General features: G+C 59.6%; 3 protein-coding genes across 3 annotated transcripts; 2 read left to right on the top strand and 1 right to left on the bottom strand.

The window, feature by feature from the left end:
* The first annotated feature begins 568 nt into the window (after nt 1-568).
* ALAD (aminolevulinate dehydratase) lies at nt 569-8,311 on the top strand. The gene is made up of 12 exons (XM_030961378.1): nt 569-633; nt 3,836-3,977; nt 4,141-4,191; nt 4,872-4,968; nt 5,302-5,437; nt 5,825-5,908; nt 6,086-6,174; nt 6,470-6,525; nt 7,181-7,268; nt 7,746-7,832; nt 7,987-8,116; nt 8,196-8,311. Exons 2-12 carry the CDS (start codon nt 3,865-3,867, stop codon nt 8,267-8,269), a joined length of 1,005 nt encoding a protein of 334 aa, XP_030817238.1. The 5' UTR covers nt 569-633; nt 3,836-3,864; the 3' UTR covers nt 8,270-8,311.
* Nucleotides 8,312-8,456: 145 nt separating this feature from the next.
* HDHD3 (haloacid dehalogenase like hydrolase domain containing 3) lies at nt 8,457-9,888 on the top strand. Its single transcript, XM_030961420.1, has one exon. It carries the CDS (start codon nt 9,025-9,027, stop codon nt 9,739-9,741), a length of 717 nt encoding a protein of 238 aa, XP_030817280.1. The 5' UTR covers nt 8,457-9,024; the 3' UTR covers nt 9,742-9,888.
* A 401-nt stretch (nt 9,889-10,289) lies between these two features.
* BSPRY (B-box and SPRY domain containing) lies at nt 10,290-20,698 on the bottom strand. Its single transcript, XM_030961439.1, has 6 exons — nt 20,632-20,698; nt 19,762-19,860; nt 18,640-18,870; nt 16,994-17,019; nt 15,756-15,880; nt 10,290-11,773 (listed from the first exon to the last, which is right to left on the bottom strand). Exons 1-6 carry the CDS (start codon nt 20,653-20,655, stop codon nt 11,244-11,246), a joined length of 1,035 nt encoding a protein of 344 aa, XP_030817299.1. The 5' UTR covers nt 20,656-20,698; the 3' UTR covers nt 10,290-11,243.
* Nucleotides 20,699-20,726: the final 28 nt, after the last annotated feature.

Genomic DNA, 20,726 nt, shown 5'->3' with positions numbered 1-20,726 from the left:
AGCCATGCTCCTTAAACCAAACCCTCACAGCAGCCCAATGCTCTGCCCCAGCCACTCCAGAATCCTAAAACCTGGCTCCAGGTCCTTCCACAGCACCCTAGAACTGGACTGCATAGACCTCCAGCATGCCAAAACCCCACTCCATGTTCCCCTCAGCACTCCAAAACCTGGCTCTGGGTCCTGCAGCACTCCAGAGCTTTGCTCCAGCCCCCATAAACCCCTAAAACCTGCCTTCTGCCCCACCCCCAGCACCCCAAAGCCCTGCTCCATGCCCCCAGAACCCCAAAACCTGGCTCTGAGTCCCCCTGCAGAATCCCCAAACCTGGCTCCGGGGGCCCCTACAGCACCCCGGAACTGGATTGCTTGGCCCCAGCACCCAGAGCCTGACCCCGCAGCACCCCGAGGCCGTGCCACGTGTCCCCCCCGGCCCATCCCTGCCCCAGACCCCAAATCCCGGCCGCAGACCCCAAATCCCGGCTCCGCCACCGCCCCCGTCTCCCCGCGCCGTCTTTCCCGCGCTCCGCCGCGAGACTTCCCGCCAGCCCCTCCGCAGGGGGCGGGGCTATGCTGATTATGGGCGTGGTTATGTAAATCGCGGGCACTGTCGCACGGCAGGAGCGGACGCGCTGATCGGTGAGTGCCGGGACCGGGACCGGGACCGGGACCCGGACCAGGAGCGGGGCTGGGAGCGGGCACCCGAGCTAGGGCCGGGGCGTCCGCCCCTCCTCCGCTCCCCGACCTCGGCCTCTTGCAGGGCTGCCGGGGAGTGACTCCAGGGACGGGGCCCGGCCGCGCTTGGGTGCAGGCAGGAAGGGCAGCCCCGGGTAACGCAGCAAGGACAACCCGGGTTTTACTCAGTTTTGCTCCGTTTTTGCTCCGTTTTTGCTCGGTAACCGTGGCAACGGCGGGGGACGCACCGAGCAGCGTGTGATGCTGCGAGCTGGCGTCGGTCCTGAGCTCCCGCTTGTCCTGGGATGTAATTCCAGACCCCTGAGCATCCCCGCTCCCGTCCTGGAGCGGGAAACCTGCCCTAACAGCTTGACCTTCGTAGGTAGCTCTTAATTAACCCTGTAATAGCTTGGCCTTCGTTAGTGGCTGTTAATTAACCCACAGCTCCGTTGTCTGCGTAGGGAGCTCCACTTTCCTAGAACACCCCGGTCCGTCCCCAGTTGGGATTTTGGGAGCCCGCACGTCCCTGGGATTTAGCTAAACGGTTGAGCTCACGTCTGAGGCCACGTGTGCTTGTGTGCCCTCAAATGCTGGGACACCTCTTGCTGCCAAGATGAGGCCAGACGAGGGAACGAACCCTCCCCGCTCGTGGGGGGCTGTCGGGAGCCGGAGCAGCGCCGGCTCTGCCTCCAGCCCGTCCCGAGCATTGTCCGGCCGGTGCCGAGGGCCGACCTGTGCCGGGTTCTCCCGTTGGGAAGGCGCTTCCCGTCCCTCGAGAGCAGCGAGGCACCCGGGCAGTGCCGCGGGCACGGGCTGGGCACAGCTGCGGGTTCGGGTGCTGCGGCTTTGGACCGGTCCCAGTGGAAGGAGCAAAGGCGAAGCCGCTCTGCTGCTGACCTGTCCTTGAACTCCTCCGGCGTGCGCGGAGCAAAGAGCTTTAGAAAGTCACGTTTGGGCCCTGGATGCTGGGGAAAGGTTAATTTGCTCTGCCGGGATCTCGGGAGGAGCAGCCCCAGGCCAGGGTGGCGCAATGTCCCCCTGGCACACTCCTGCAGCCTCGCTCCGCGGCCCTGCGCTCCTTCCCGCTGTGCCCGGCTGTGCCACCCCGGTGTCCTGGTGCCGCCGAGTGCCCTGCGTGGCAGCAGCTTGTCCCGGACGTGGGGCTGGGAAGGAGGACCCGGGCCCCACCCGTGCCGCTCTTATCTTGGCCCGGCAATCCCAGCCGGCGCCGTCTCCTCCTCCAGAGCGCGGTTTCGGGAGCTGCGGTCTCTATCTGTCCCATCCAGTCAGGTGCCTCTGGTCCCACCCGGCCCCCTCCCCTCCCTCGGGTGGGATTAACTGTTTAAAGCATTTTTTGGATTCTCGAGGTGGGTTTTGTTCACTGAGCCCTTTGTTTGCCATTGCCGGGAGCCCTGCCTGGAGCCAGGCGCCTGCTGGAGCTGCCAGCTCCGGTTCACCCGAGGGCTGTCCCCTTCCCTGGAGCAAGGCCTGGGGCTGCAGCGTTCCAAGGGCTAAAAATGGCTTGCCAAGGGATGCCATGAGCTGCCAGGTTCCTGTCAGCTGCTCTGCATCCCCCATGAGCACCACCTGATGTTTTTATTGGGGTTTTTATACGTGTAAGCCTCTAACCAAGAGGGGCCATTCCTCATCCCGAAGCAGAAGCGATTCCCTGGGGTATGAGAGGCTCAATTCCAGCGCTGGACGGAACACAATCCCCCTTTGTTCCAAGTGTCCTGTGCACTGGGCTGCTCTGACAGAGTTTGGCTCTATACTAGAACATCTTAAGGGTCTTGAGTATGTAAAATAGGTGAAACACTTCATATTAAAGGTTTTCCAGAAGAACTGAGCCATCTCCCAGCTCTGTTACTGGCTGGTGTCGTGAGTGCTGGTGTAAAACTTTGTCCCCTGGATTCTGTGCTGGGAGCTGGAGCTGTGCTCCAGGGGGACTCTGATCCCACTCTGTTCTCCAGAGGGAGTTTGGATGCAGGCTGGGGGTCAGAGAGGTTTACTGCCTGGGGAATCCCTCCTGCATGGACCAAGGCTGCTTCATCTCCCTCGGGAAGCCCTGCCCTGCCCAGGACACTCACAGGAATCCACCTGCTCTTTCAGAATCCCATCTCAGCTCCCTCAGGCTCAGCTCCCAAAACCCCACACTCTTCAGCAGGAACTTTGCTTGTCTCTCGGGGCACCCGAGCTGCTCTGCACAGGGTGTTCAGGGGATGTGGCCCTGTGTGAGCAGCCAGCAGTCCCTGGAGCTGCTCTGCACAAACAATCCCTTGTTGGGGTCGTGCAGCTGCTGCTCTGCACTGCAGCCAAACACCTCGTCCCAGGAGAGCTCCCTTCCCACGGCCCCTTCCATCACATCTGCCTGCAGCCTGGTGGGGGGAATTGGACCCTCATGGAAATGTAATCCTTAATGGGCTGATCACAGAATTACTACTAGATCTGCTAGAGAGTAAAACATAAAACAGAAGAAGCTTCAGCCATGAGATAGCTAATGATTGATTCATGGGTGAGTTTTGTTACCTCTGAAATCAGTTTTGCCCAACTCCAGCAGTAAGTGGCCGCTGGAGTTGTTCACCTGTGAGACTTGTGTGAGAGCTTTAGAGCCCTGGATGGTCCTGTGCCTCTCTCCTCCAGTGCTCCTGGAGGTGCCCCTCTTCTGTAACTGCACCTTCACACTGCAGCCTGTGTGGTGCTACACGGAATCATGGAATGGTTTGGGTTGGAAAGGACCTTAAAGATCACACAGAGCAGCTCTGTATCCTCTCCATACAAAACCACAATTTCTCAGCACTAAGGAAAAGTAAAATGAATGAAGAATGACCCTCTTGGGGCTCAGGGAAAGGAACCTGCAGAGGGTGAGCGTGGTTCTGCTGGGGGAGGTTGTCAGTGGCTGGAAATGGGGATTTCATACACAGAACTGGGGGGTTTGTGGGGAGGAGTCACTGACAGCCCTGTTAATGGGAAGGGCTGTGACTGCTGATGGGGGTCCTGCAGCACCCCAGGGTGCCCAGGGTAGGTGGGGTGGAGCTGCCTGGGCTGCAGCTCATGGCCTGGCATGGGACAGGGTCAGTCCTGCAGGGCTGCCTGGATCCCAGCCCCTCCTCACGTGTGCCAAGAACAGCAGCTCACCAGGGCCCCGCTGTTTGTTTTGGTGTTTCAGAGTCTCCTTCCCTGACAGCAGAGCCCACCATGCAGGCAGACTCTGTTCTCCACAGCGGCTACTTCCACCCCGTGCTGCGCTCCTGGCAGTGCACAGCCACCACCTTCGATGCCTCCAACCTCATCTACCCCATCTTTGTCACGTGAGTGAGCCCCAGCCCTCGGGGCAGGGATGGACCTGCCTCAGGGCGTCTGGCTGGGCCCATCCCCGCACCCCCCGAGCTCCTAAACAAGTGCAGAGCTCCTGTGGGCAAGTCTGGGGGAGAGGCTTCTTTCTCACGTCTCTGTCCCATCCACCTCCCACAGTGACAGCCCTGATGCCGTGGAGCGAATTCCCAGCCTTCCTGGACAAGCCAGGTATGAATCCAGCCCCACAGTCACTGCTGTGCCCTGTGTCTGGGGAGGGTTCATTTATGCCCTGAGCATGAGCCAGGGGGAGGCTTCCAACCCTCTGGGTCCTGCTTTGGAGATCCCCAGCATCAGACAAGGTGGGAATGTTCATCCACTGAGGGAGTGGGGGGAATCATGCAGGGAATGCTGGAAAAGTGTCAGTACTGGGAGGGACAGCACCAGGGGCTGGCTGTGTCCCAGAGCACTCCCAGGCTCTGTGGGCTGGGCACACAGGGAGGCTGGAACTGGACAGAGTTTCCAGCAGCAGCCAGAAAACCTCTGCAAGGACGTGGGATCTGGTCCTGCACTGGATCCCACTGGGCTGGCAGCTCCTCTCTGCATCTGCTGCATGTTAGCAGGGCTTTGGGCAGGGCTGCTGTGATGGGAAGGGGGCTGGAGCTGCACCAGGGCCACCAAGATAAGGGATCCAAGGGCAGGGTATGCCCATCCCTCCAGAGCAGTGTCCCTGCCGGGCTGATAGCGTTCCTGGAGCCCCAGATAAGGGCTCAGATTGTTCCTCCCAGTGTTCAGGAGGCACTGCCTGGTGACACTGGATTGCTCACAGGGCAGCAGCATCCCAGTCCCAGGGCAGCTCTCCCCACAGGGCAGGTCTGGGTGCCTGGCAGCTGCTGCCCTTTGCCCTGCAGGTATGGAGTGAACAAGCTGGAGGGGATGCTGCAGCCCCTTGTCGAAGACGGCCTCAAGTGTGTGCTCATCTTTGGGGTGCCCAGCAAGGTGCACAAGGTCAGTGCATGGGTATGGGGGTGCTGGGAGAGCCACAGGGCTGTCAGAGCAATGGGTGCTGGGTGGGAGTGGTCTCCTGATCAAACAGGAGCAGTTCAGGGTCTCTGGCTGTGATAGGATATTGCAGTGACACCCAGAGAGTCCCCAGAGCTCTGCAGGTGGCCCCAAAACCTGCCCTAGCTGCCCTTCACCCTTTTCCCTCAGTGGGGTCCCACCATCCAGCCTTACAGGGTCCCACCTAGTTCAGGAAATGCTTCCTGGGCAGAGCTGCTGCCACGGAGGAGCCGGTGGTAAGTGTCAGCTGTGCATGCTGAGGTGTTTGTGTCCTCACAGGACGAGAGAGGCTCTGCTGCTGATGCTGAGGGCACTCCTGCCATCCAGGCCATCAGGAAGATCCACTCCACCTTCCCAGAGCTGCTGATTGCCTGTGATGTCTGCCTGTGTCCTTACACCTCACACGGGCACTGTGGTGAGCAGGGGCCTCTGAGCCTTCTCCTGCCTCTGGGATTTGCCATTTTCTGCTGACGGTCTTGCCAGCTCCTGCTCCAAGACTTGGCTTCCCTGTACTGCTGTAGTTGAGCCTGGGCAACCTCTCCCGAGTTTTGACCACAGGGTGGGAGGCATGGGTGGTTCAGACCCTCCCTCAGGCCCCTGAGTCTGAGCACCCCTCCGTGTTCCCCATCTCTGCCTTCCCTTCCCTGGAGCACCCACATGCTGTGTCAAATCCCCAGCAGGCTCCTGGTCCTTATCCACCTCCCTGAACACATCAAGTTCCCCACTGCTGCTCTGAGCTTCTCCTCAGCTTGTCCCCAGAGCCACAGTAGCTCCACTGTGTAACCCCAGGTTTGTCTCCCAGGCATCCTGCGTGAGGATGGCACCATCCAGAACGAGCTCAGCTGCCAGCGGCTGGCCGAGGTGGCGCTGGCTTATGCCAAAGCAGGTGGGGAGCCCGGGCAGTGACACCCCAGATTGGCTCTCACAGAGCTCCCCCTCTCTGCTTTGGGCAGATCCAAAAGCAGACTGGGCCTGGCTCTAACTGGGAGTGCTCCCCCACACTGTCCAGGCAGCACCTGAGCCTCCAGTGTTCCCAACGCCCCTGTGCTGTCTGTCCCTGCAGGCTGCCACATCGTGGCCCCCTCGGACATGATGGACGGGCGCATTGCAGCCATAAAGCAGGCACTGATCTCCAACGACCTGGGCAACAAGGTGAGCCAGGGGCCTGTTTGTGCCACGAGCCACGAGCCACCTCCACAGGAGGCTGCAGCACAGCGGGACAGGGCAAGGGGCAGGAGGGGCAAAACCCCCTTGGTTCCACGGGCATTGCCCTGCCCTGGCACACACAGGAGGGGAATGCCCTTGGCTGGAGGGGAATGCCCAGGCATGGTGAGGTGCCAGATGTGTGGCAGGGGGAGGGTGAAGCTGTGGGAGGGAATGTCTCCTGTCCCAGCACTGGGATGTGGCCCTGAGCTCGCAGCCCTCACAGCCCCTCTCTGCCCTGCAGGTCTCGGTGATGAGCTACAGTGCCAAGTTTGCTTCGTGCTTCTACGGCCCCTTCAGGTGGGTCTGTGTGCCCAGCTGGGGCCAGGCTGGCTGGGAGTGCATTCCCAGGGAGTTATCTGGGAAAGGGGCTTGCCCAGAGCCTGGGCTGCACGTGAGGCCACACTGGTCATTTTTCAGCACCCTACTCCTACTTCTCCATGCAAAAAGGACTTGCCCAGAAGAGGCTGGCTGGCAGCAAGGTCACTGAAGGGTGATCTTCCATCCCAACCCTTCACCTGCTCAGGTGCTGGTGGCAAGGCAGGCAGAGGGAGCTGCCTGCAGCTTCCAGGAGCAGTCAGGAGTCAGCAGTCAGTGCTGCCCCACAGGGTGACTTCAGGGACAAGCCTCAGCTGAGTCAGCTGTTAGACCTTGTCCCAAGAACAGCCTGACCCCGACCGGGTATCCCCAAGGAATCTACCTTGGAAAAGAGCCCGACATAATTTTACCCAGACTCTGGGCATGAGGGGGGCAGTGGGTGTTGAAACAGCTCCCAGGGCCAGCCTGGGCCTGTAGGACCTCCCAGAGCAATCCCTGGGTGCTGAACTGTGTTGGGAGTGCCCCCTTGCTCTGGCTCAGTGGCTCAGATGCTTGTCCTGGCCTGTCCTCGTGTTTCTGGAGCTGCAGGAGGTGGGAGGCAGAGGTTCCTCACCCCCTGCCCTCTGGCCCTCTGCAGGGACGCGGCGCTGTCCAAACCTGCCTTTGGGGACCGGCGCTGTTACCAGCTGCCCCCGGGCGCCCGCGGGCTGGCCCTGCGCGCCGTGGTGAGTGTGGGGTGACTGTGGGCTGTGGGGTGGGACACCCTCAGTGGGGTGACTGTGGGCTGTGGGGGTATGGCTGTGGAGTGGGACACCCTCACATAGGGCCTGGGTGATCGCACCCCACAGGGCTTGGGGCGAGCAAGAGGTTGGGAGGCAAATGGTCATTGGTGTTCTCCTTCCATGAGCCAAAGAAGCACGAGGCCCACCAGCCTGGCAGAGCTGGTCCCAGTGTGTGCCCGAGGGCTGAGCACTGGGAGCTGTGCAGTTGCTGTCCCCATGCCCTGCTTGGCCGGGGGTGTCAGGTGCAGGGACACGAAGCCATCAGCTCTCCCCAGGCACCATGTGTGTGGTGAGGGGAGCACCAGTCACCTTGGCCATGAGGGGCTCACAGCCTCCTGCACTCCCTCCTGGGGAAAACCACCACGGCTCCAAACTCCTGGGCAAAAACAAGCTGTTCTTGTCCCCGCGCTGCCGTGGCAGGACCGGGATGTGCGGGAGGGCGCGGACACGCTGATGGTGAAGCCGGGGATGCCCTACCTGGACCTCGTGAGGGACGTCAAGGCTCGGGTGAGAACCTGCGGGGCAGGGAGGGCTCTGGCTGGGGGCTGTGGGTTCTGTGTGCGGGGAGGGCGCTGGAGCAGCGGGGGTGTGCGGAACCCACCGCGGCTGTGGGTTCTGTGCCGCGGCCCGGGCTGTCCCCAGCACTGACCCGCTCCCGCAGCACCCCACGCACCCGCTGGCCGTGTACCACGTCTCGGGGGAGTTCGCCATGCTGTGGCACGGGGCGCAGGCCGGCGCCTTCAGCCTGGAGGCGGCGGTGCAGGAGGCGATCACGGCCTTCAGGCGCGCAGGTGAGGCTGCGGCCCCCGTGTCCCCCTCTCTATCCCCCGTGTGTCCCCAGGCTGGCTCCAGCGTCTCGTCTCTCCGCAGGGGCCGACATCATCATCACCTACTTCACACCGCAGCTGCTGCGCTGGCTGCGGGAGGCGGCGGGCCGGCACTGAGCGCGGCCATTGCGGCCGGGGCGGGTTCTCCGGGAGGGGAGGGAATTCCGGTAGGGGCGGGTTGTCCGGGATGGGAGGGAATTGCGGGATGGGAGGTTTCTCCGGGATGGGAGGGAATTCCGGCAGGGGCGGGTTCTCCGGTAGGGGCGGGTTGTCCGGGATGGGAGGGAATTGCGGGATGGGAGGGTTCTCCGGGATGGGAGGGAATTCCGGCAGGGGCGGGTTCTCCGGCAGGGGCGGGTTCTCCGGTAGGGGCGGCCTTTCCGGGCAGCGGCGCAGGTGGGCCCCGGCACTGCGCGCCCCCCCAGCCCGCAGCCCCCGCGCACCGGGAGCTCGGCCCGGTGAGCGCCGGCACCGCCCCCACCTCCGAGACCCGCGGGGACACCGCGAGCCTGCACCTGCGTTCCAGCGGTGCTCCCGCCCCCGACACCCCGGCTGTGCCCCGACAGCCTCCCCAGACACCCCGGCCGTGCCCCTGACCCCCAGCCCGGGTCCGGCCCCGGTGCCCCAGCTCGCCCCGTCTGCGGCACCCACGTGGGGAGTGTCAGTGCCCCGGCCTGGCAGACTTTGCCCCTGGCACTCGGAGCAGGGTTTGCCCTCCCTGCCGCGCCTCCGTGCTGACCCCAAGAGGCCCTGAGCCCCGCCGGAGGGACACCGACGCTCGTACTGGGGCGGACAAAAGGCCGGGGTGCCCGCAGCCCTCGGATGTGAGTGGCACCGCGGGCTCGGCGGTGTCCCCGGGCGCTGCTGAGGCCATGCTCCGGCTGCGCCTGCTGACCTGGGACGTGAAGGACACGCTGCTGCGGCTGCGGCAGTCCGTGGGCCAGAGCTACGCGGCCGAGGCCCGGGCCCAGGGGCTGCAGGTGCAGCCCGAGGCTCTGGGGCGCTCCTTCCGCGAGGTGTACGGAGCCCAGAGCCGGCGCTTCCCCAACTACGGCCACGGCCAGGGGCTCAGCTCCCGGCAGTGGTGGCTGGATGTTATCAAACAGAGCTTCCGGCTCTCGGGCGTGCAGGACGAGGCAGCCCTGACGAAGCTGGCGGAGAAGCTCTACCGCGACTACCGCAGCTCCGACACCTGGGAGCTGCTGCCGGGAGCGGCCGAGACCCTGAGCCGGTGTCGCCAGCTCGGCTTCCGCATGGGAGTGGTGTCCAACTTCGACAGGCGGCTGGAAGACATCCTCTCGCACTGCAACCTGCGGCACCACTTCGAGTTCGTGCTCACCTCCGAGGCCGCGGGCTTCGCCAAGCCGGACGGGAGGATCTTCGAGCAGGCGCTGCGGCTCGGCGGGGCCCGGCCCGAGCAGGCGGCTCACATCGGCGATGACTACAGCCGGGATTACCGGGCGGCCCGGGCCGCGGGCATGCACAGCTTCCTGCTGCGGGCGGCCGGGCAGGCCGAGGGGCCGCAGGTGCCCCCCGAGCACGTCCTGCCCACGCTCAGCCACCTCCTGGCTCGCATCGAGAAGGAGTAGCTGCGGTTCGGAGGGGTCCAGTGGTGCTGCCAGTGCTGAACTGTCCTGACATGAGATTTCTTGCTGCCAGGTGTTCAGGGAAGAGCAACAAGTCTGAGCTGCCTGTGGAGCAGGAGTGTTCATGCAATAAAACATTTCTGATGCCCAGCAGTGGAGCAGATGTGTTTCGTGGCTCTAAGAACACCACAGAAGGTCAGCTGTGGTGTCTTCCCCTAACAGGGCTGGGCCTGGGTCACTGCAGAGGTTCATTCTGGCAGGAGATGGCTGCAGACACTGAGGTTTATCCCTTCTCAGTCACCCTGGGGACAGGCCTAAACATCCCCCAGTGCAAGTGGTGGCCCTGTCCCAGGGAAGGTTTACCCACACAGAGCACCCAGGACACCCCTGCCCAGCCCCTGCACCCTCAGTGTACCCCAGCTCTGCCATCTCACCAACATCCCCCCCTCTTCCCAACAGCGGTAGGCAGGCAGGAGCTGGGCAATTTCACTTAATGAATTGCCAATTAACAAACTTTACTGATTCAGGTAGTGAGAAATAAAGATGACCCTTTAAAGATGATTTTAAACCCCTTTCTCTGGCTCAACTCCCGGCCTACACCTCTCCTTCCTCCCTGCCTGCTGCCATCAGCTCCCCATGTTTGCACCACATTACACTCAAACCCCACTGCCTTGGGACACTCAGTTTTGGTTTCTTTCTGCTGGTCTTTGCTTGTTCCTCTGCCTGGACATGGCCACAACCCCTCAGCAGTGCCCCTCTCCCAGCATGGTTCCCCCACAGGGGACAGCCCCCTGTGCTATCCCTGCTCTGCAGTGGGGTAGCTCCTCCCAAAAGCTTCTCCAGCTGTGCCCCAGTCAGGGAATCACAGAATCATTAAGGCTGGAAAAGACATTTAGGATTGAGTCCAGCTGTTCCCCCAACACTGCCTAGGCCACCATTAAACCATGTCAAGTGCCACATCCACTACACCTTCGAAACCCCTCCAGGGTTGGTGACTCCATCACTGTCTTGGGCAGCCTGTGCCAAGGCCTGACCACCCTCCCAGAGAAGGAATTTTCTCCATGATCCAAACTAAACCTCTCCTGGCACAACTTGAAGCCGTTTCCTCTTGTCCTTTCACCATTGCTTGGGAGCAGAGCCTGACGCCCCCAGCTCCACTCTCCTGCCAAGGAGTTGTAGAGCACACTATGTCCCTTTCCATGGGCCTCCTCCCTGCCACTCCTCCATACATATCTCTCACTATTTCTGCTCTTTTTTCCAGCCCACCAGCAGACTGGAAAGCTGCCTTTGGTGAGGCAGAAACCACACAATTCACCTAGGAGTAGCTGGCCCAGGCAGGCATTCCCAGACCCCTCACCCCAGCACAGAGTGTAGGCTCTGGGACGAGAGGAAAGCTGCAGAGAACACAAGAGGACAGGTGTAGTGTGAAGGCAGGTGTTGTCTGAAGGGCCCTGGACACAGCCACAGCCCTGCCCAGGCTCCCTTCCCCCGGGCACAGCACACAGTCACACACGGCCGAGCGAGATGCTCTGGTGTGCCACGGCAAAGACAGGGAACACGGGCTCCAGGAAGGCCTGGCGGTGGGAGAAGAGGATGGTGCAGGAGTCAGGGTCGTAGAAGAGCAGCTCCCCCCCTGCAAAGTCCAGCAGGACCCCGATCTCTGCCGGGGCCTTGATCAGCTCCACGGGCTGGGGCTGCCCCGCGTGCAGGAACCGGAATTCTTTGTCGTAGCGTGAGAACACCCAGGAGGCGGCGTTGAAGCCCAGGCGGCCTTCGTTGGCAGAGCCCTTCCTGGGCACGGAGCTGTAGCACACCCCCAGCTTGTAGGCACAGCTCTGCTCCACACTGACCTTCCAGGCACACACCCCCGAGTGGAAAGGTGCAGTGGCCAAAGCGTTGGGCCAGTGGTCAAACCGCTCGGGGCAGCCCGAGTCCACCTTTGCTTTCTTGGGGCTGAAGGTCAGGGTTCTCTTGTCTTCTGACAGGCTGAGGTGGGGGCTCAGGGTTTTCTCATCGATGTGAATCTCCTGTGAGCCTGCAAGAGAAGCCACGTGATGAGCACTGACACAGTGGCCACCACCTGAACCAGCTGAGGTAGCCATGGCTGTGAGAAACACAAGCACAACCACCCTCTCCTCACACACCGCTCCTGGGGCCCCTCTGCTCCCCAGGGTGACAGTGCTGGGGGCTCAGGCTGGGTGCCACAGCTCCTCCTCTCAGCCAGGGCCAGAACAGAGACTCACCAAAGCCCAGACTCACCAGACACCTCTCCACCTTGCACTAAAGGCCCTGCTCATCTTCCTCTGACCCTGGCCTGACCCCCCACAGAACAGAACTTAGCAGGTTTGGCTCACCCCACTTTTGGGAGAGATCCAAACCTGTTCCTGTCCTTTTCCACCCCCACAGTGGGTGAGCAGGACCTGGCTGCTCCTCCTCCAGCCAGGGAAGCCAAGTGCCTGGCAAGCCTGGGAGGGCTGTGTGCAGAAAACCTGCAAAGCTGGAAAAACAGGACTGGAGAGGGCCGGGCAGGGAAATCTCTTTCCTGCTACAAAGCCCCAGGTGTTGATCAACCCACCCTGAGGTGCTGGGAGCAGCACAGGGAGCTGGCACCAGGCTTAGAGCTGAGCATGGCTGTGACTGGATCTGGCTTAGCTGTGAAAGAAGAGGGTGCCCAGCTGCACAAACCCAGCCAGTAGCAGCCCAGGCTGGCCAGAGGACACTGCACCCACTGTGGGTCTGCACCACTTCAAAGTCATGGAATCACAGGACTGTCAAGGTTGGAAAAGACCACTAAGATCATGGTGCCCTGCCCTGGCTGCATGCTTCCCCCTGTGACCCCTCAGTCCCTAAATTTGTGAAGCAGGGGTGAGGCTGATGCCCAGCAGACTCATCTGCTCCTGAGGAGACCCAGTTCCTGCCAGCAGGTGCCCCTCCTTGCCCTGCCTTCCCCCAACCTCACTTTATTAATTTTAGGTCTTAAACCACCATGGAAACAGGGCTGGAGGGGTGACTCAGTGCCTCTGCCATCCCTGCCAGCAGCTCTACCCCATCATGCCAGTGCCAGCCATTGCCCAACACCTTCTGCTCAGCATCCAGAGCACAGCACAATGAGCCCTTGAAGAACCAAAGGATGACCTCAACAGGGTCATCCCAGAGCCAAGCCTGCTCCAGGACCCAGGTCAGCATCTCTCTAGCAGCAAACAGCACCCAGAACCAGCAATGCTCCAGGGTTTCCTCAGGCTGCACCTGCCCAGCTGCTCCCTGGCAGATGAACAGAGGCTGAATTTTCCCTTTGCAAATCGGTGCCATGCACCTGTGCATGTTAGGTAGGAGTTATTGCAAGCAAGAGTGAGCCCAAAGAGGAGCTGAAGCCAGCACTTCCTTCAGCAGGAGCTGCCAGCCTCATTCATCTGATGATTTATTTCCCCACACAGCAGCCAAGGCTGAGCTCTCCACAGGGCTCTGGGGCTGCCCACGCTGCGGCTTTCCAGGAAGCCAAAGCTGCTCTGAATTCATAGAAAACACAGCAGCACCAGACCTTAGCTTCCTCTGGCAGAAGGAGGGCACTAAACCTCCTGTGGTGCCACACACAGCTGACCCAAGGCTGCATCCTGGTGGTCCACAGCACCCCAGTGACACCCACACTGCTCTGCTGTGCAGCTGCAGTTCCAGGGGAGCATCTGAGGGAGGGGAAGTGCTGGCAAAGTAACAGCACAGCAATTCAGATCAGCAGATTTTGCCCCTCACATAAGTGTTTTGTCATGATTAAATCTGGATTTTCACATATAATTCTGATGAATGATTCCACTGGGAATTCATCTCGCCCCCAAGTTTATTTTCTCTGTGTCCTGTATCCATCAGGGTGGCCTTGGGACATGATGGATATTGGGACAATGAATTCCCATGGTTAACAGCTCTGGGTAGCACATTTGTGTGAGCTGCAGCACATCTGGCTGCTTTTAAAAATCCAAGTTCCCATGAACTGAGATCCCTCCCAAAACGGTGCCAGGAGATTTACATCACCTTGTGGTGTAAGGAAGAAGCTGCCAACCCCAAACAGAAGTGATGCAGAAGGCTGGATGCCAGGTGAAGGCACCAAAGGAATCATGTTTATTTTTGAGAGTGAAATAGAGGCTATTTTGCAGCTGCTTTCCAAGTATTTTAGAGGTTATGGAGTGAGCCATCAAGGCTTGGAATTTTCTGTTTTCAAGCAATTAAACAAGACAGCCACCTGCTCACCTGCCTTCGGGAGAAGGGACTACAGAGTGACACTTCACATTACCGTGTCTTAAGGCAAGCTCAGACCACTGCTGTTAATATTAAATCTCTAAGGCTTGGTCCAGGGTGGCCTGGGGACTGATGAGATCCACAAGGATACACCAGGCATCCTCAGCATGCAGTAATGACATGTGAAATGTAACCACACACTCAAAAAAACCCAAAGAGAATGAGATTCCTGTGTAATAAATGCATCAGCACACCCACCACAAGAATCAAACGCCCTAAAGTCATTACATTTCACAGAGATACTGTTGGGAGAGGAATCCTTACAAAAATTCTGTCCCAGCAAAGAAAATTAGGAAAGGGTTCCTGTTTGACTCCACAGCTCTGAACATTGAGAACCTGCTTCACTGACTCTTTCAGGAAGAATTTCTTCACTGAATGGGCTGTTAAATACTGGAAGGGACTGCCCTGGGAGGTGGAGGAATGACCAGCCCTGGAGATGTCCAAGGCACAGCTGGACCTGGCAGTCAGCGCTCTGGGCTGGGTGACAAGGAGGTGATCACAGGTTGGACTGGATGCTCTTAGAGGTCTTTTCCAGCCTGAACAATTCTGGGATTCTGTGACACTGTCCATGCACCGCTGCAGGGGCTGGCACAGAATCACAGAGTGATATGGGCTGGAACGGACACTAAAGATCACCCAGTCCCAGCCCCTCCAGGGACACTTTCCTCAATTGCCAGCACTCACAGATCCCAAAGAGGGAAATTAATCACAGAGGGAGAGCAACACCAGAATTTGCAGTAGATAAACATATGATGGTAGTGCTTGATAGGCATGGAGTCTCAAGCTAATACTTCAAACCACAAGAGCAATAAAAGCCTGAAGTGCAGAGTTTGAAGACAGGCCTGGAAACAGGGAAAAACTGGAAACAGCTCATCAGAGTCACAGCAAGATGAGCAGAAATCAGAAGTTTGTACAGCAGCTTTGGAAAAACCACGCTAGGGATTGTTCACAAGGCAAATTATGAAGGATATTGCCATCTCTGAGAAACAAAAAATGCATTTGAAATACTCTAACAGACTGAAACCAGAGTAAAAGCAAACATTTCACAACCAGCCATTCAAGCACATCACAGCCAGGGGAAAAATGTCTTTCCTTGCTTACCCTGCTGCCAGCACCAACCAGGTAAACCAGTCCCAGAGGCTGTCAGTGGCCTGGCAAATGCCTCCAGTGCAGCCTCAGCTGCACAGCAGGGGCTGAGCCAGAGCACAAACACCTCCAGAACCACCAGCTCGTGCACAGCCACAACCTCAGCGTGTGATCAGAATGCTGCCCCATCTACTCACTGCCCCCTGCACTGAGCAGTATCACAGACACCCCCAGAGGAAATCACCCTCTCAAAGTCCCCAGCAGCCCAATGCTAAACGTTGTGAACAGAGATTTCTGTAACAGAGATTCCCACAGCAGCATCAGCTTCACTGCTGTCACCCAGAAACTCAGGAAACAGCAAACGAAACCACACAACGTTAAAGCCACAGAGCTGATAGAACACACAATCTTTTCAAACTCCAGTTCTTCCCTGAGCCACAAGTGCTTGGAGCCACCCCCTACACCTCCCACAGCTGTGCTGCCTCCCTGAATGGGCTCCAAGAAACAAGCAGGGGCTGGGAGAGCAGAGGGGCAGGACACAGTGTGAGGAAGTTTGGACACAGCATCAGGGTGTTTCTCTGGGCACAACACGAGTGAGGGTGCAGGTATCCCTGGAGCATGAGAGATCTGAGCAAGACACTGACCTGTGAGGCAGCAGAGCACAGCACAGGCCCACAGTCGATGCAGCAGTGGACTCTGAACACAGCTCTGATTAAAGTTTAACTTCAGGGACTCCTGGGGCTCCAAGATTCCCTCCGCCACCTCCGTCCTAGCAAAGGAAAACAGGAGCTGTTTCAAAATACAATGATTTATTGTGCTGGGAGGTGTTTAAAAGATTACAAGGAGGTATGGCAGAGGTTAAAGAGGAGCTCTGGCTGCAGAGAGACCACAGCAGGGGTGTCTGGCCAGCTCTCACCCCGAGTGATACTTTCGGTTGGCTCTGCTCACAGTTCCTGGTGAAAGGGCTGCAGTGTTGTAAAACACATCCCAGCAGCCTGAGTCAACAGCTCCTCACTCAGCAGACACAGGGTAAATAGATGTGTCTGAGAGCAGCCATCAGGGTACCAGGGGAGCACAATGAACAGGCAGAGAATCAGATTTCCCTCTATTGCCACAGCCCCACAGTCTGGGCACAGAGCAAGCCAGGACACCAGGTTACACCCAGCACAGAGCCAGGGCTTTGCTGGCTGCTGTGGCCTGCAGAACTCCTGGTTGTGAGGACAGGCTGTGGCACAGGCTGCTGGGGATGTGCTGGGGCACATTCCATACTCCCCACAGGCACAAATACCCCCACAGGCCCTCTGGGCAGCACAGTGCAGCCAGGGGCAGTACCCTCACAGCAGCCACAGAAATAAATGACTCAAATAAAATGAAATCGATTAAATAAAAACACAGCCACCAAGGTACTTCCTCAGGAAGGGCAGCCCAGTGTCAGTGATAGGGCTGTTGGGGACACTGGGACCTGCAGCTGGCTCTCCCTGCCCTTGCAGAGGTGGGGAGATGCTGTGCCAGCCACCCCCTACATGGAGCACAGACCATCCCAGCTGCTGCCAACAGCCTGGCACAGGCCTGCTCCAGCCCCCAGCAAGCCCTGGGGTTTTCTGAGGAGCTGCAGAAGTTCTCCCAGAAGCAAGGACTGCTGATCTGGGAAAGCACATGGAGCATCTCCAGGTGCAGCACAGCACAAGGAGCAGAGACAACAGGTCACGCTGGCATCTCTGTGCTCTGTCCTTGTCCACAACAAAAGCAGCACAAGGGACAAAGGAGATGTCATGGTGTGCCTGAGTCATGGCACACAGCACAGGAGCTGTGGGGATGCAGGTGTGGAGCAGGAGCAGGGAAACAGGCTCAGGGAAAGGAGCAGGAGCAGCCAGGTACTGACCTCTCGAAGATCTCTTGCTCTGCACGCTGGGAACAAGGAGAGAAAGAGTCATCAGAGCTTAAATCCCCACAGAAGACACCCCAAACACAACAACCCCAGGACCTGGGAGCAGTGTTCCCCTTCCTGACCCAGAGAAGCCACCCCTCACCCCAACCCCAGCCCTGGGGAGCAGCAGGAGCATCCAACAGCCATTTTCTTCACCTGCAGCATTCCTAACTCTGAAAATGAGTGGGAATGGCTGAAGGCAACACATTGCACATGTGGCTGGGACACTGTCTGCTGCTCCCTCTCTGTCCCCACCCCACTAGGGCAGGCTGCAGGAACAGCCTGTGCTCCCAACAAACAACCCCAGGGCTTCCAGCAAAGGAGGGAGGCTGCAGAGGGACTAAGCCAAGAGTCAGCTGACCTCATGGTCAGTCCCACTTGTTTCTGTACCTGCTGGGCATGAGGCACTCTCAAGGTACAGCAAAGTGATAAGGAAATACCTGATCCCTGCTCAAATCCAAGCAGGGCACTTTGCATGCCTTCAGCTTTCCTGTGGCATGCCATGTGTTGATTCCAGATAGGCACAAGTACCAACACTGACAGCCCAAGGTGGAGAACACATGAACCCCTAATTCCCTTCCAGAAGGACAAACTGAGGGTGTGGCTGCTCTCTGCCACAGGCAGCTGATGGATCCTGGTCTCCAACCTCTCCTCTCTATGGTGCAGTTACAGCCCAGCACACTAAGGTGCTGGGGCAGGATAGGAACTGCCTTTTCCACCAAAGGAGCATCTGCCCTCTTTCCATGGGATTGGGTCTGTTTTCCAAGCCAAACTTTTGTTCCCCTCCTGACAAATTTACACGTGGGAAGCAGAGGCTGAGCATGGTGGTGGCAAGGCAGAGGTCCTGCTCACATCTAAATGAGAGGAATCATCTGGGTGAGCCCAGATGATTCAATAACCAGAGAAGGAACTGAGCAAGGGGAAGCACAGGCTGCTCTGCACAGCAAATATCCCTAACAGGGCTAAGCCAGGCAACACAGGGGACTTTCCAGAAGAGCTGCAGGTGTTCCCAAGGGTCAGTTTTGATTAACTAGACACTAGAAAACTGGTGGCACAACTAACTGTTGTAAGAGCAGCTCACAACCCAGAGCTGTCCTGGCTGGCCAGCCTAAGGGCAACTACAAGCCCAGAATTTGGAGACCTGAATGTGGGTGGTTTTGGACCTCACTGCAAGCAAGAACAGGATCAGGTAGAGCAGATGCTCTAGGAACCACTAGGAAACCACAGGGGCTTATCAGGATCAGGTCAAGGAGGTTCCCTGAGCCAGACCTGCAAATGTCTGCAAATGGCCTGTCCAGGGAGGTGGTGGAGTCACCATCCCTGGATGTGTTTAAAAAAATCCTGGATGTGGCACTGGGTGCCAGGGTTTAGTTGAGGTGTTGGGGCTGGGTTGGACTTGATGATCTTTAAGGTCTCTTCGAACCCAGTGATTCTTTGTGTGATTTCTGTGTGTGATCCTTCACCTGTGAACTCTGTGAATTCTTGATGTCCTGCCCACCTCTGCCTCCCTGCTGGCAGCACAGCAGCTGCTGAACTCTGCATTCAAGTCCCACAACAAGAAGTGCAGGTCAGCTCTGGGCTGCCTGACTCACAGCACTCACCAGCAGGCCCTGGTCATCCAGGTTGGTGATCATGTCCACCAGGTAGGTGCGGAGGGCACCCAGCTTGTGCAGAGCCTCTGTCCAGTGCACCTGCTGGGTGAGGATGCTCTGGTGTGCCCTCTCCTCCTCGGCGTGCACCCTCTCCAGCAGCCGCTGCTCCTCGTTCTCGCAGGCCTTCCCCACCAGGAGCAGCCTCTGCACCACCAGCTCCCGCGCCGCGCTGGCCGCGCTCTGCCACGCAAGGACACAGCGGCAGCATCAGCCCTGCCCCAGCCCCGAGAGCAGCCCCAGCTGCTCTGCCCGTGCTCCTGGGGCTCAGCCATTGGTGCTACTCTGTTAACTGAGCCCACAGCACCATATCAGCCCAAACCTGCCCACTGCCTCCTCAGCCAGCCCCAGTACCTAAGTGACAACCTGTGAGGGACCAGAGTCCTGTCCTTCAGCAAATCTCCAGAGATTCACTCTGGGTGAGAAACAGGAGAACAGGCTCAGACAGCTGGGGGTGCTCAGCCTGAAGGAAAGATGCCAGGGAGAACTTACAGTCCCTTCCAGTGCCTAAAGGGGCTCCAGGACAGCTGGAGAGGGACATGGGACAAGAGCCTGGAGAGATAGGACAAGAGGGAATGGCTTCCCACTGCCAGAGGGCAGGGTTAGATGGGATATTGGGAAGCAATTTTCCTTGCAAGGGCCCAGAGAAGCTGTGGCTGCCCCTGCAAGTGTCCAAAGCCAGGCTGGATGGAACTTGGAGCACCCTGGGATAGTGGGATGTGTCCCTGCCAATAGTAGAGGGTTGAAACTGAGTAGTTTTTAAGGTTCCTTCCAACCCAAACCAGTCTGGGATTCTATGATTCTATCACTGTCCTTTGTCCTCATTCTCAGTGACAGCAAGGAACAAATAAAATAAACCTAGGAATTCTAAGGCACTGATCCTAGTAGGATGTGTGATTGTTGTACACTCACACCATTGTCTGTGAACATTTTCTAGGCAAATTAAGCAGGAATTCCAGGCACACCCTGGCATTCCGTTTCCACAGCCGCATCCCGACGTTTCCCCCCCGGGAGCTGAGCATGCCTTCCGGGAATGGCGAGCAGGGAGCAGGCAGGGCCAGCCCCGGGACTCACCTGGACGCCCTGGTCTTTGGCAGGCAGCACCTCGTCCACGTGCCGGGCGATGGCCGCGCTCTGCAGCTGGATCCGCTCGCAGCGCTCCACGAGCTTGTTCTGGGGCACGGAGCAGCGCGGGGATGGGCGCGGGGCTGGACGGGGCCCCGAGCCCACAGCCACACCCGCCCGGTCCCCTGCACCACCCCACAGAGAGCCCCCATCCCCACGGGGGAGCCCGAACAGCCCCACACTCACCAGGGCCCCACAGCTCCCACACCAGCCGGGAGCCCCTCACAGAGCGCCCGTCCCCATCCCTGGGTGGGCCCGCACCCGCCAGGGGCTCCTTCAGAGCACCCAGCTCCCCGTGGGAACCACCCGCACGGCCCCACCGCCTGCCAGGGAACCCCGCGGCCCCACACCCTGCCAGGGACCCCACACAGCCCCAGGGACCCCACATACCCCCCAGGGAGCCCACACAGCCCCAGGGACCGCCGCGGCCCCACACACCCCCAGGGACCCCACACCCTGCCAGGGACCCCACACAGCCCCAGGGACCTCCACACCCTGCCAGGGACCCCACACCCTGCCAGGGACCCTCGCGGCCCCACACAGCCCTGGAACCCCACACCCGGTCTGGGACCTCCACACCCCGTCAGGGATCCCCGTGGCCCCATATACCCACCAGGATCCCCACACACCCCCACGGGGCCCCGTATCCCCCCAGGGACCTCCATATTTCCGTGGGAACGCTCATATCCACCCAGGAGCCCTCACACTCCCCGCACGCCCGCCCGGACCCCCCGGAACTCCCCAGCCCCGCACGGCCCCTCTGCCCCCCCCCGCCCCGGGCTCCCCTCAGCCGGCCCGGCCTGGGGTCCCGCCGCTCACCCGCAGCCGCTCGGCCCGGGCCATGCTGTGCCCGCACCTGCCGCGGGGCCGGCGGCCCCGCCCGGCCGCGCTCGGCGCTCCCGGCTCGGCTCCGC

This window comes from Camarhynchus parvulus, chromosome 17 (assembly GCF_901933205.1).
Source record: "Camarhynchus parvulus chromosome 17, STF_HiC, whole genome shotgun sequence".
NCBI lineage: Eukaryota > Metazoa > Chordata > Aves > Passeriformes > Thraupidae > Camarhynchus > Camarhynchus parvulus.
This window is presented reverse-complemented; position numbering and strand designations above follow the sequence as displayed.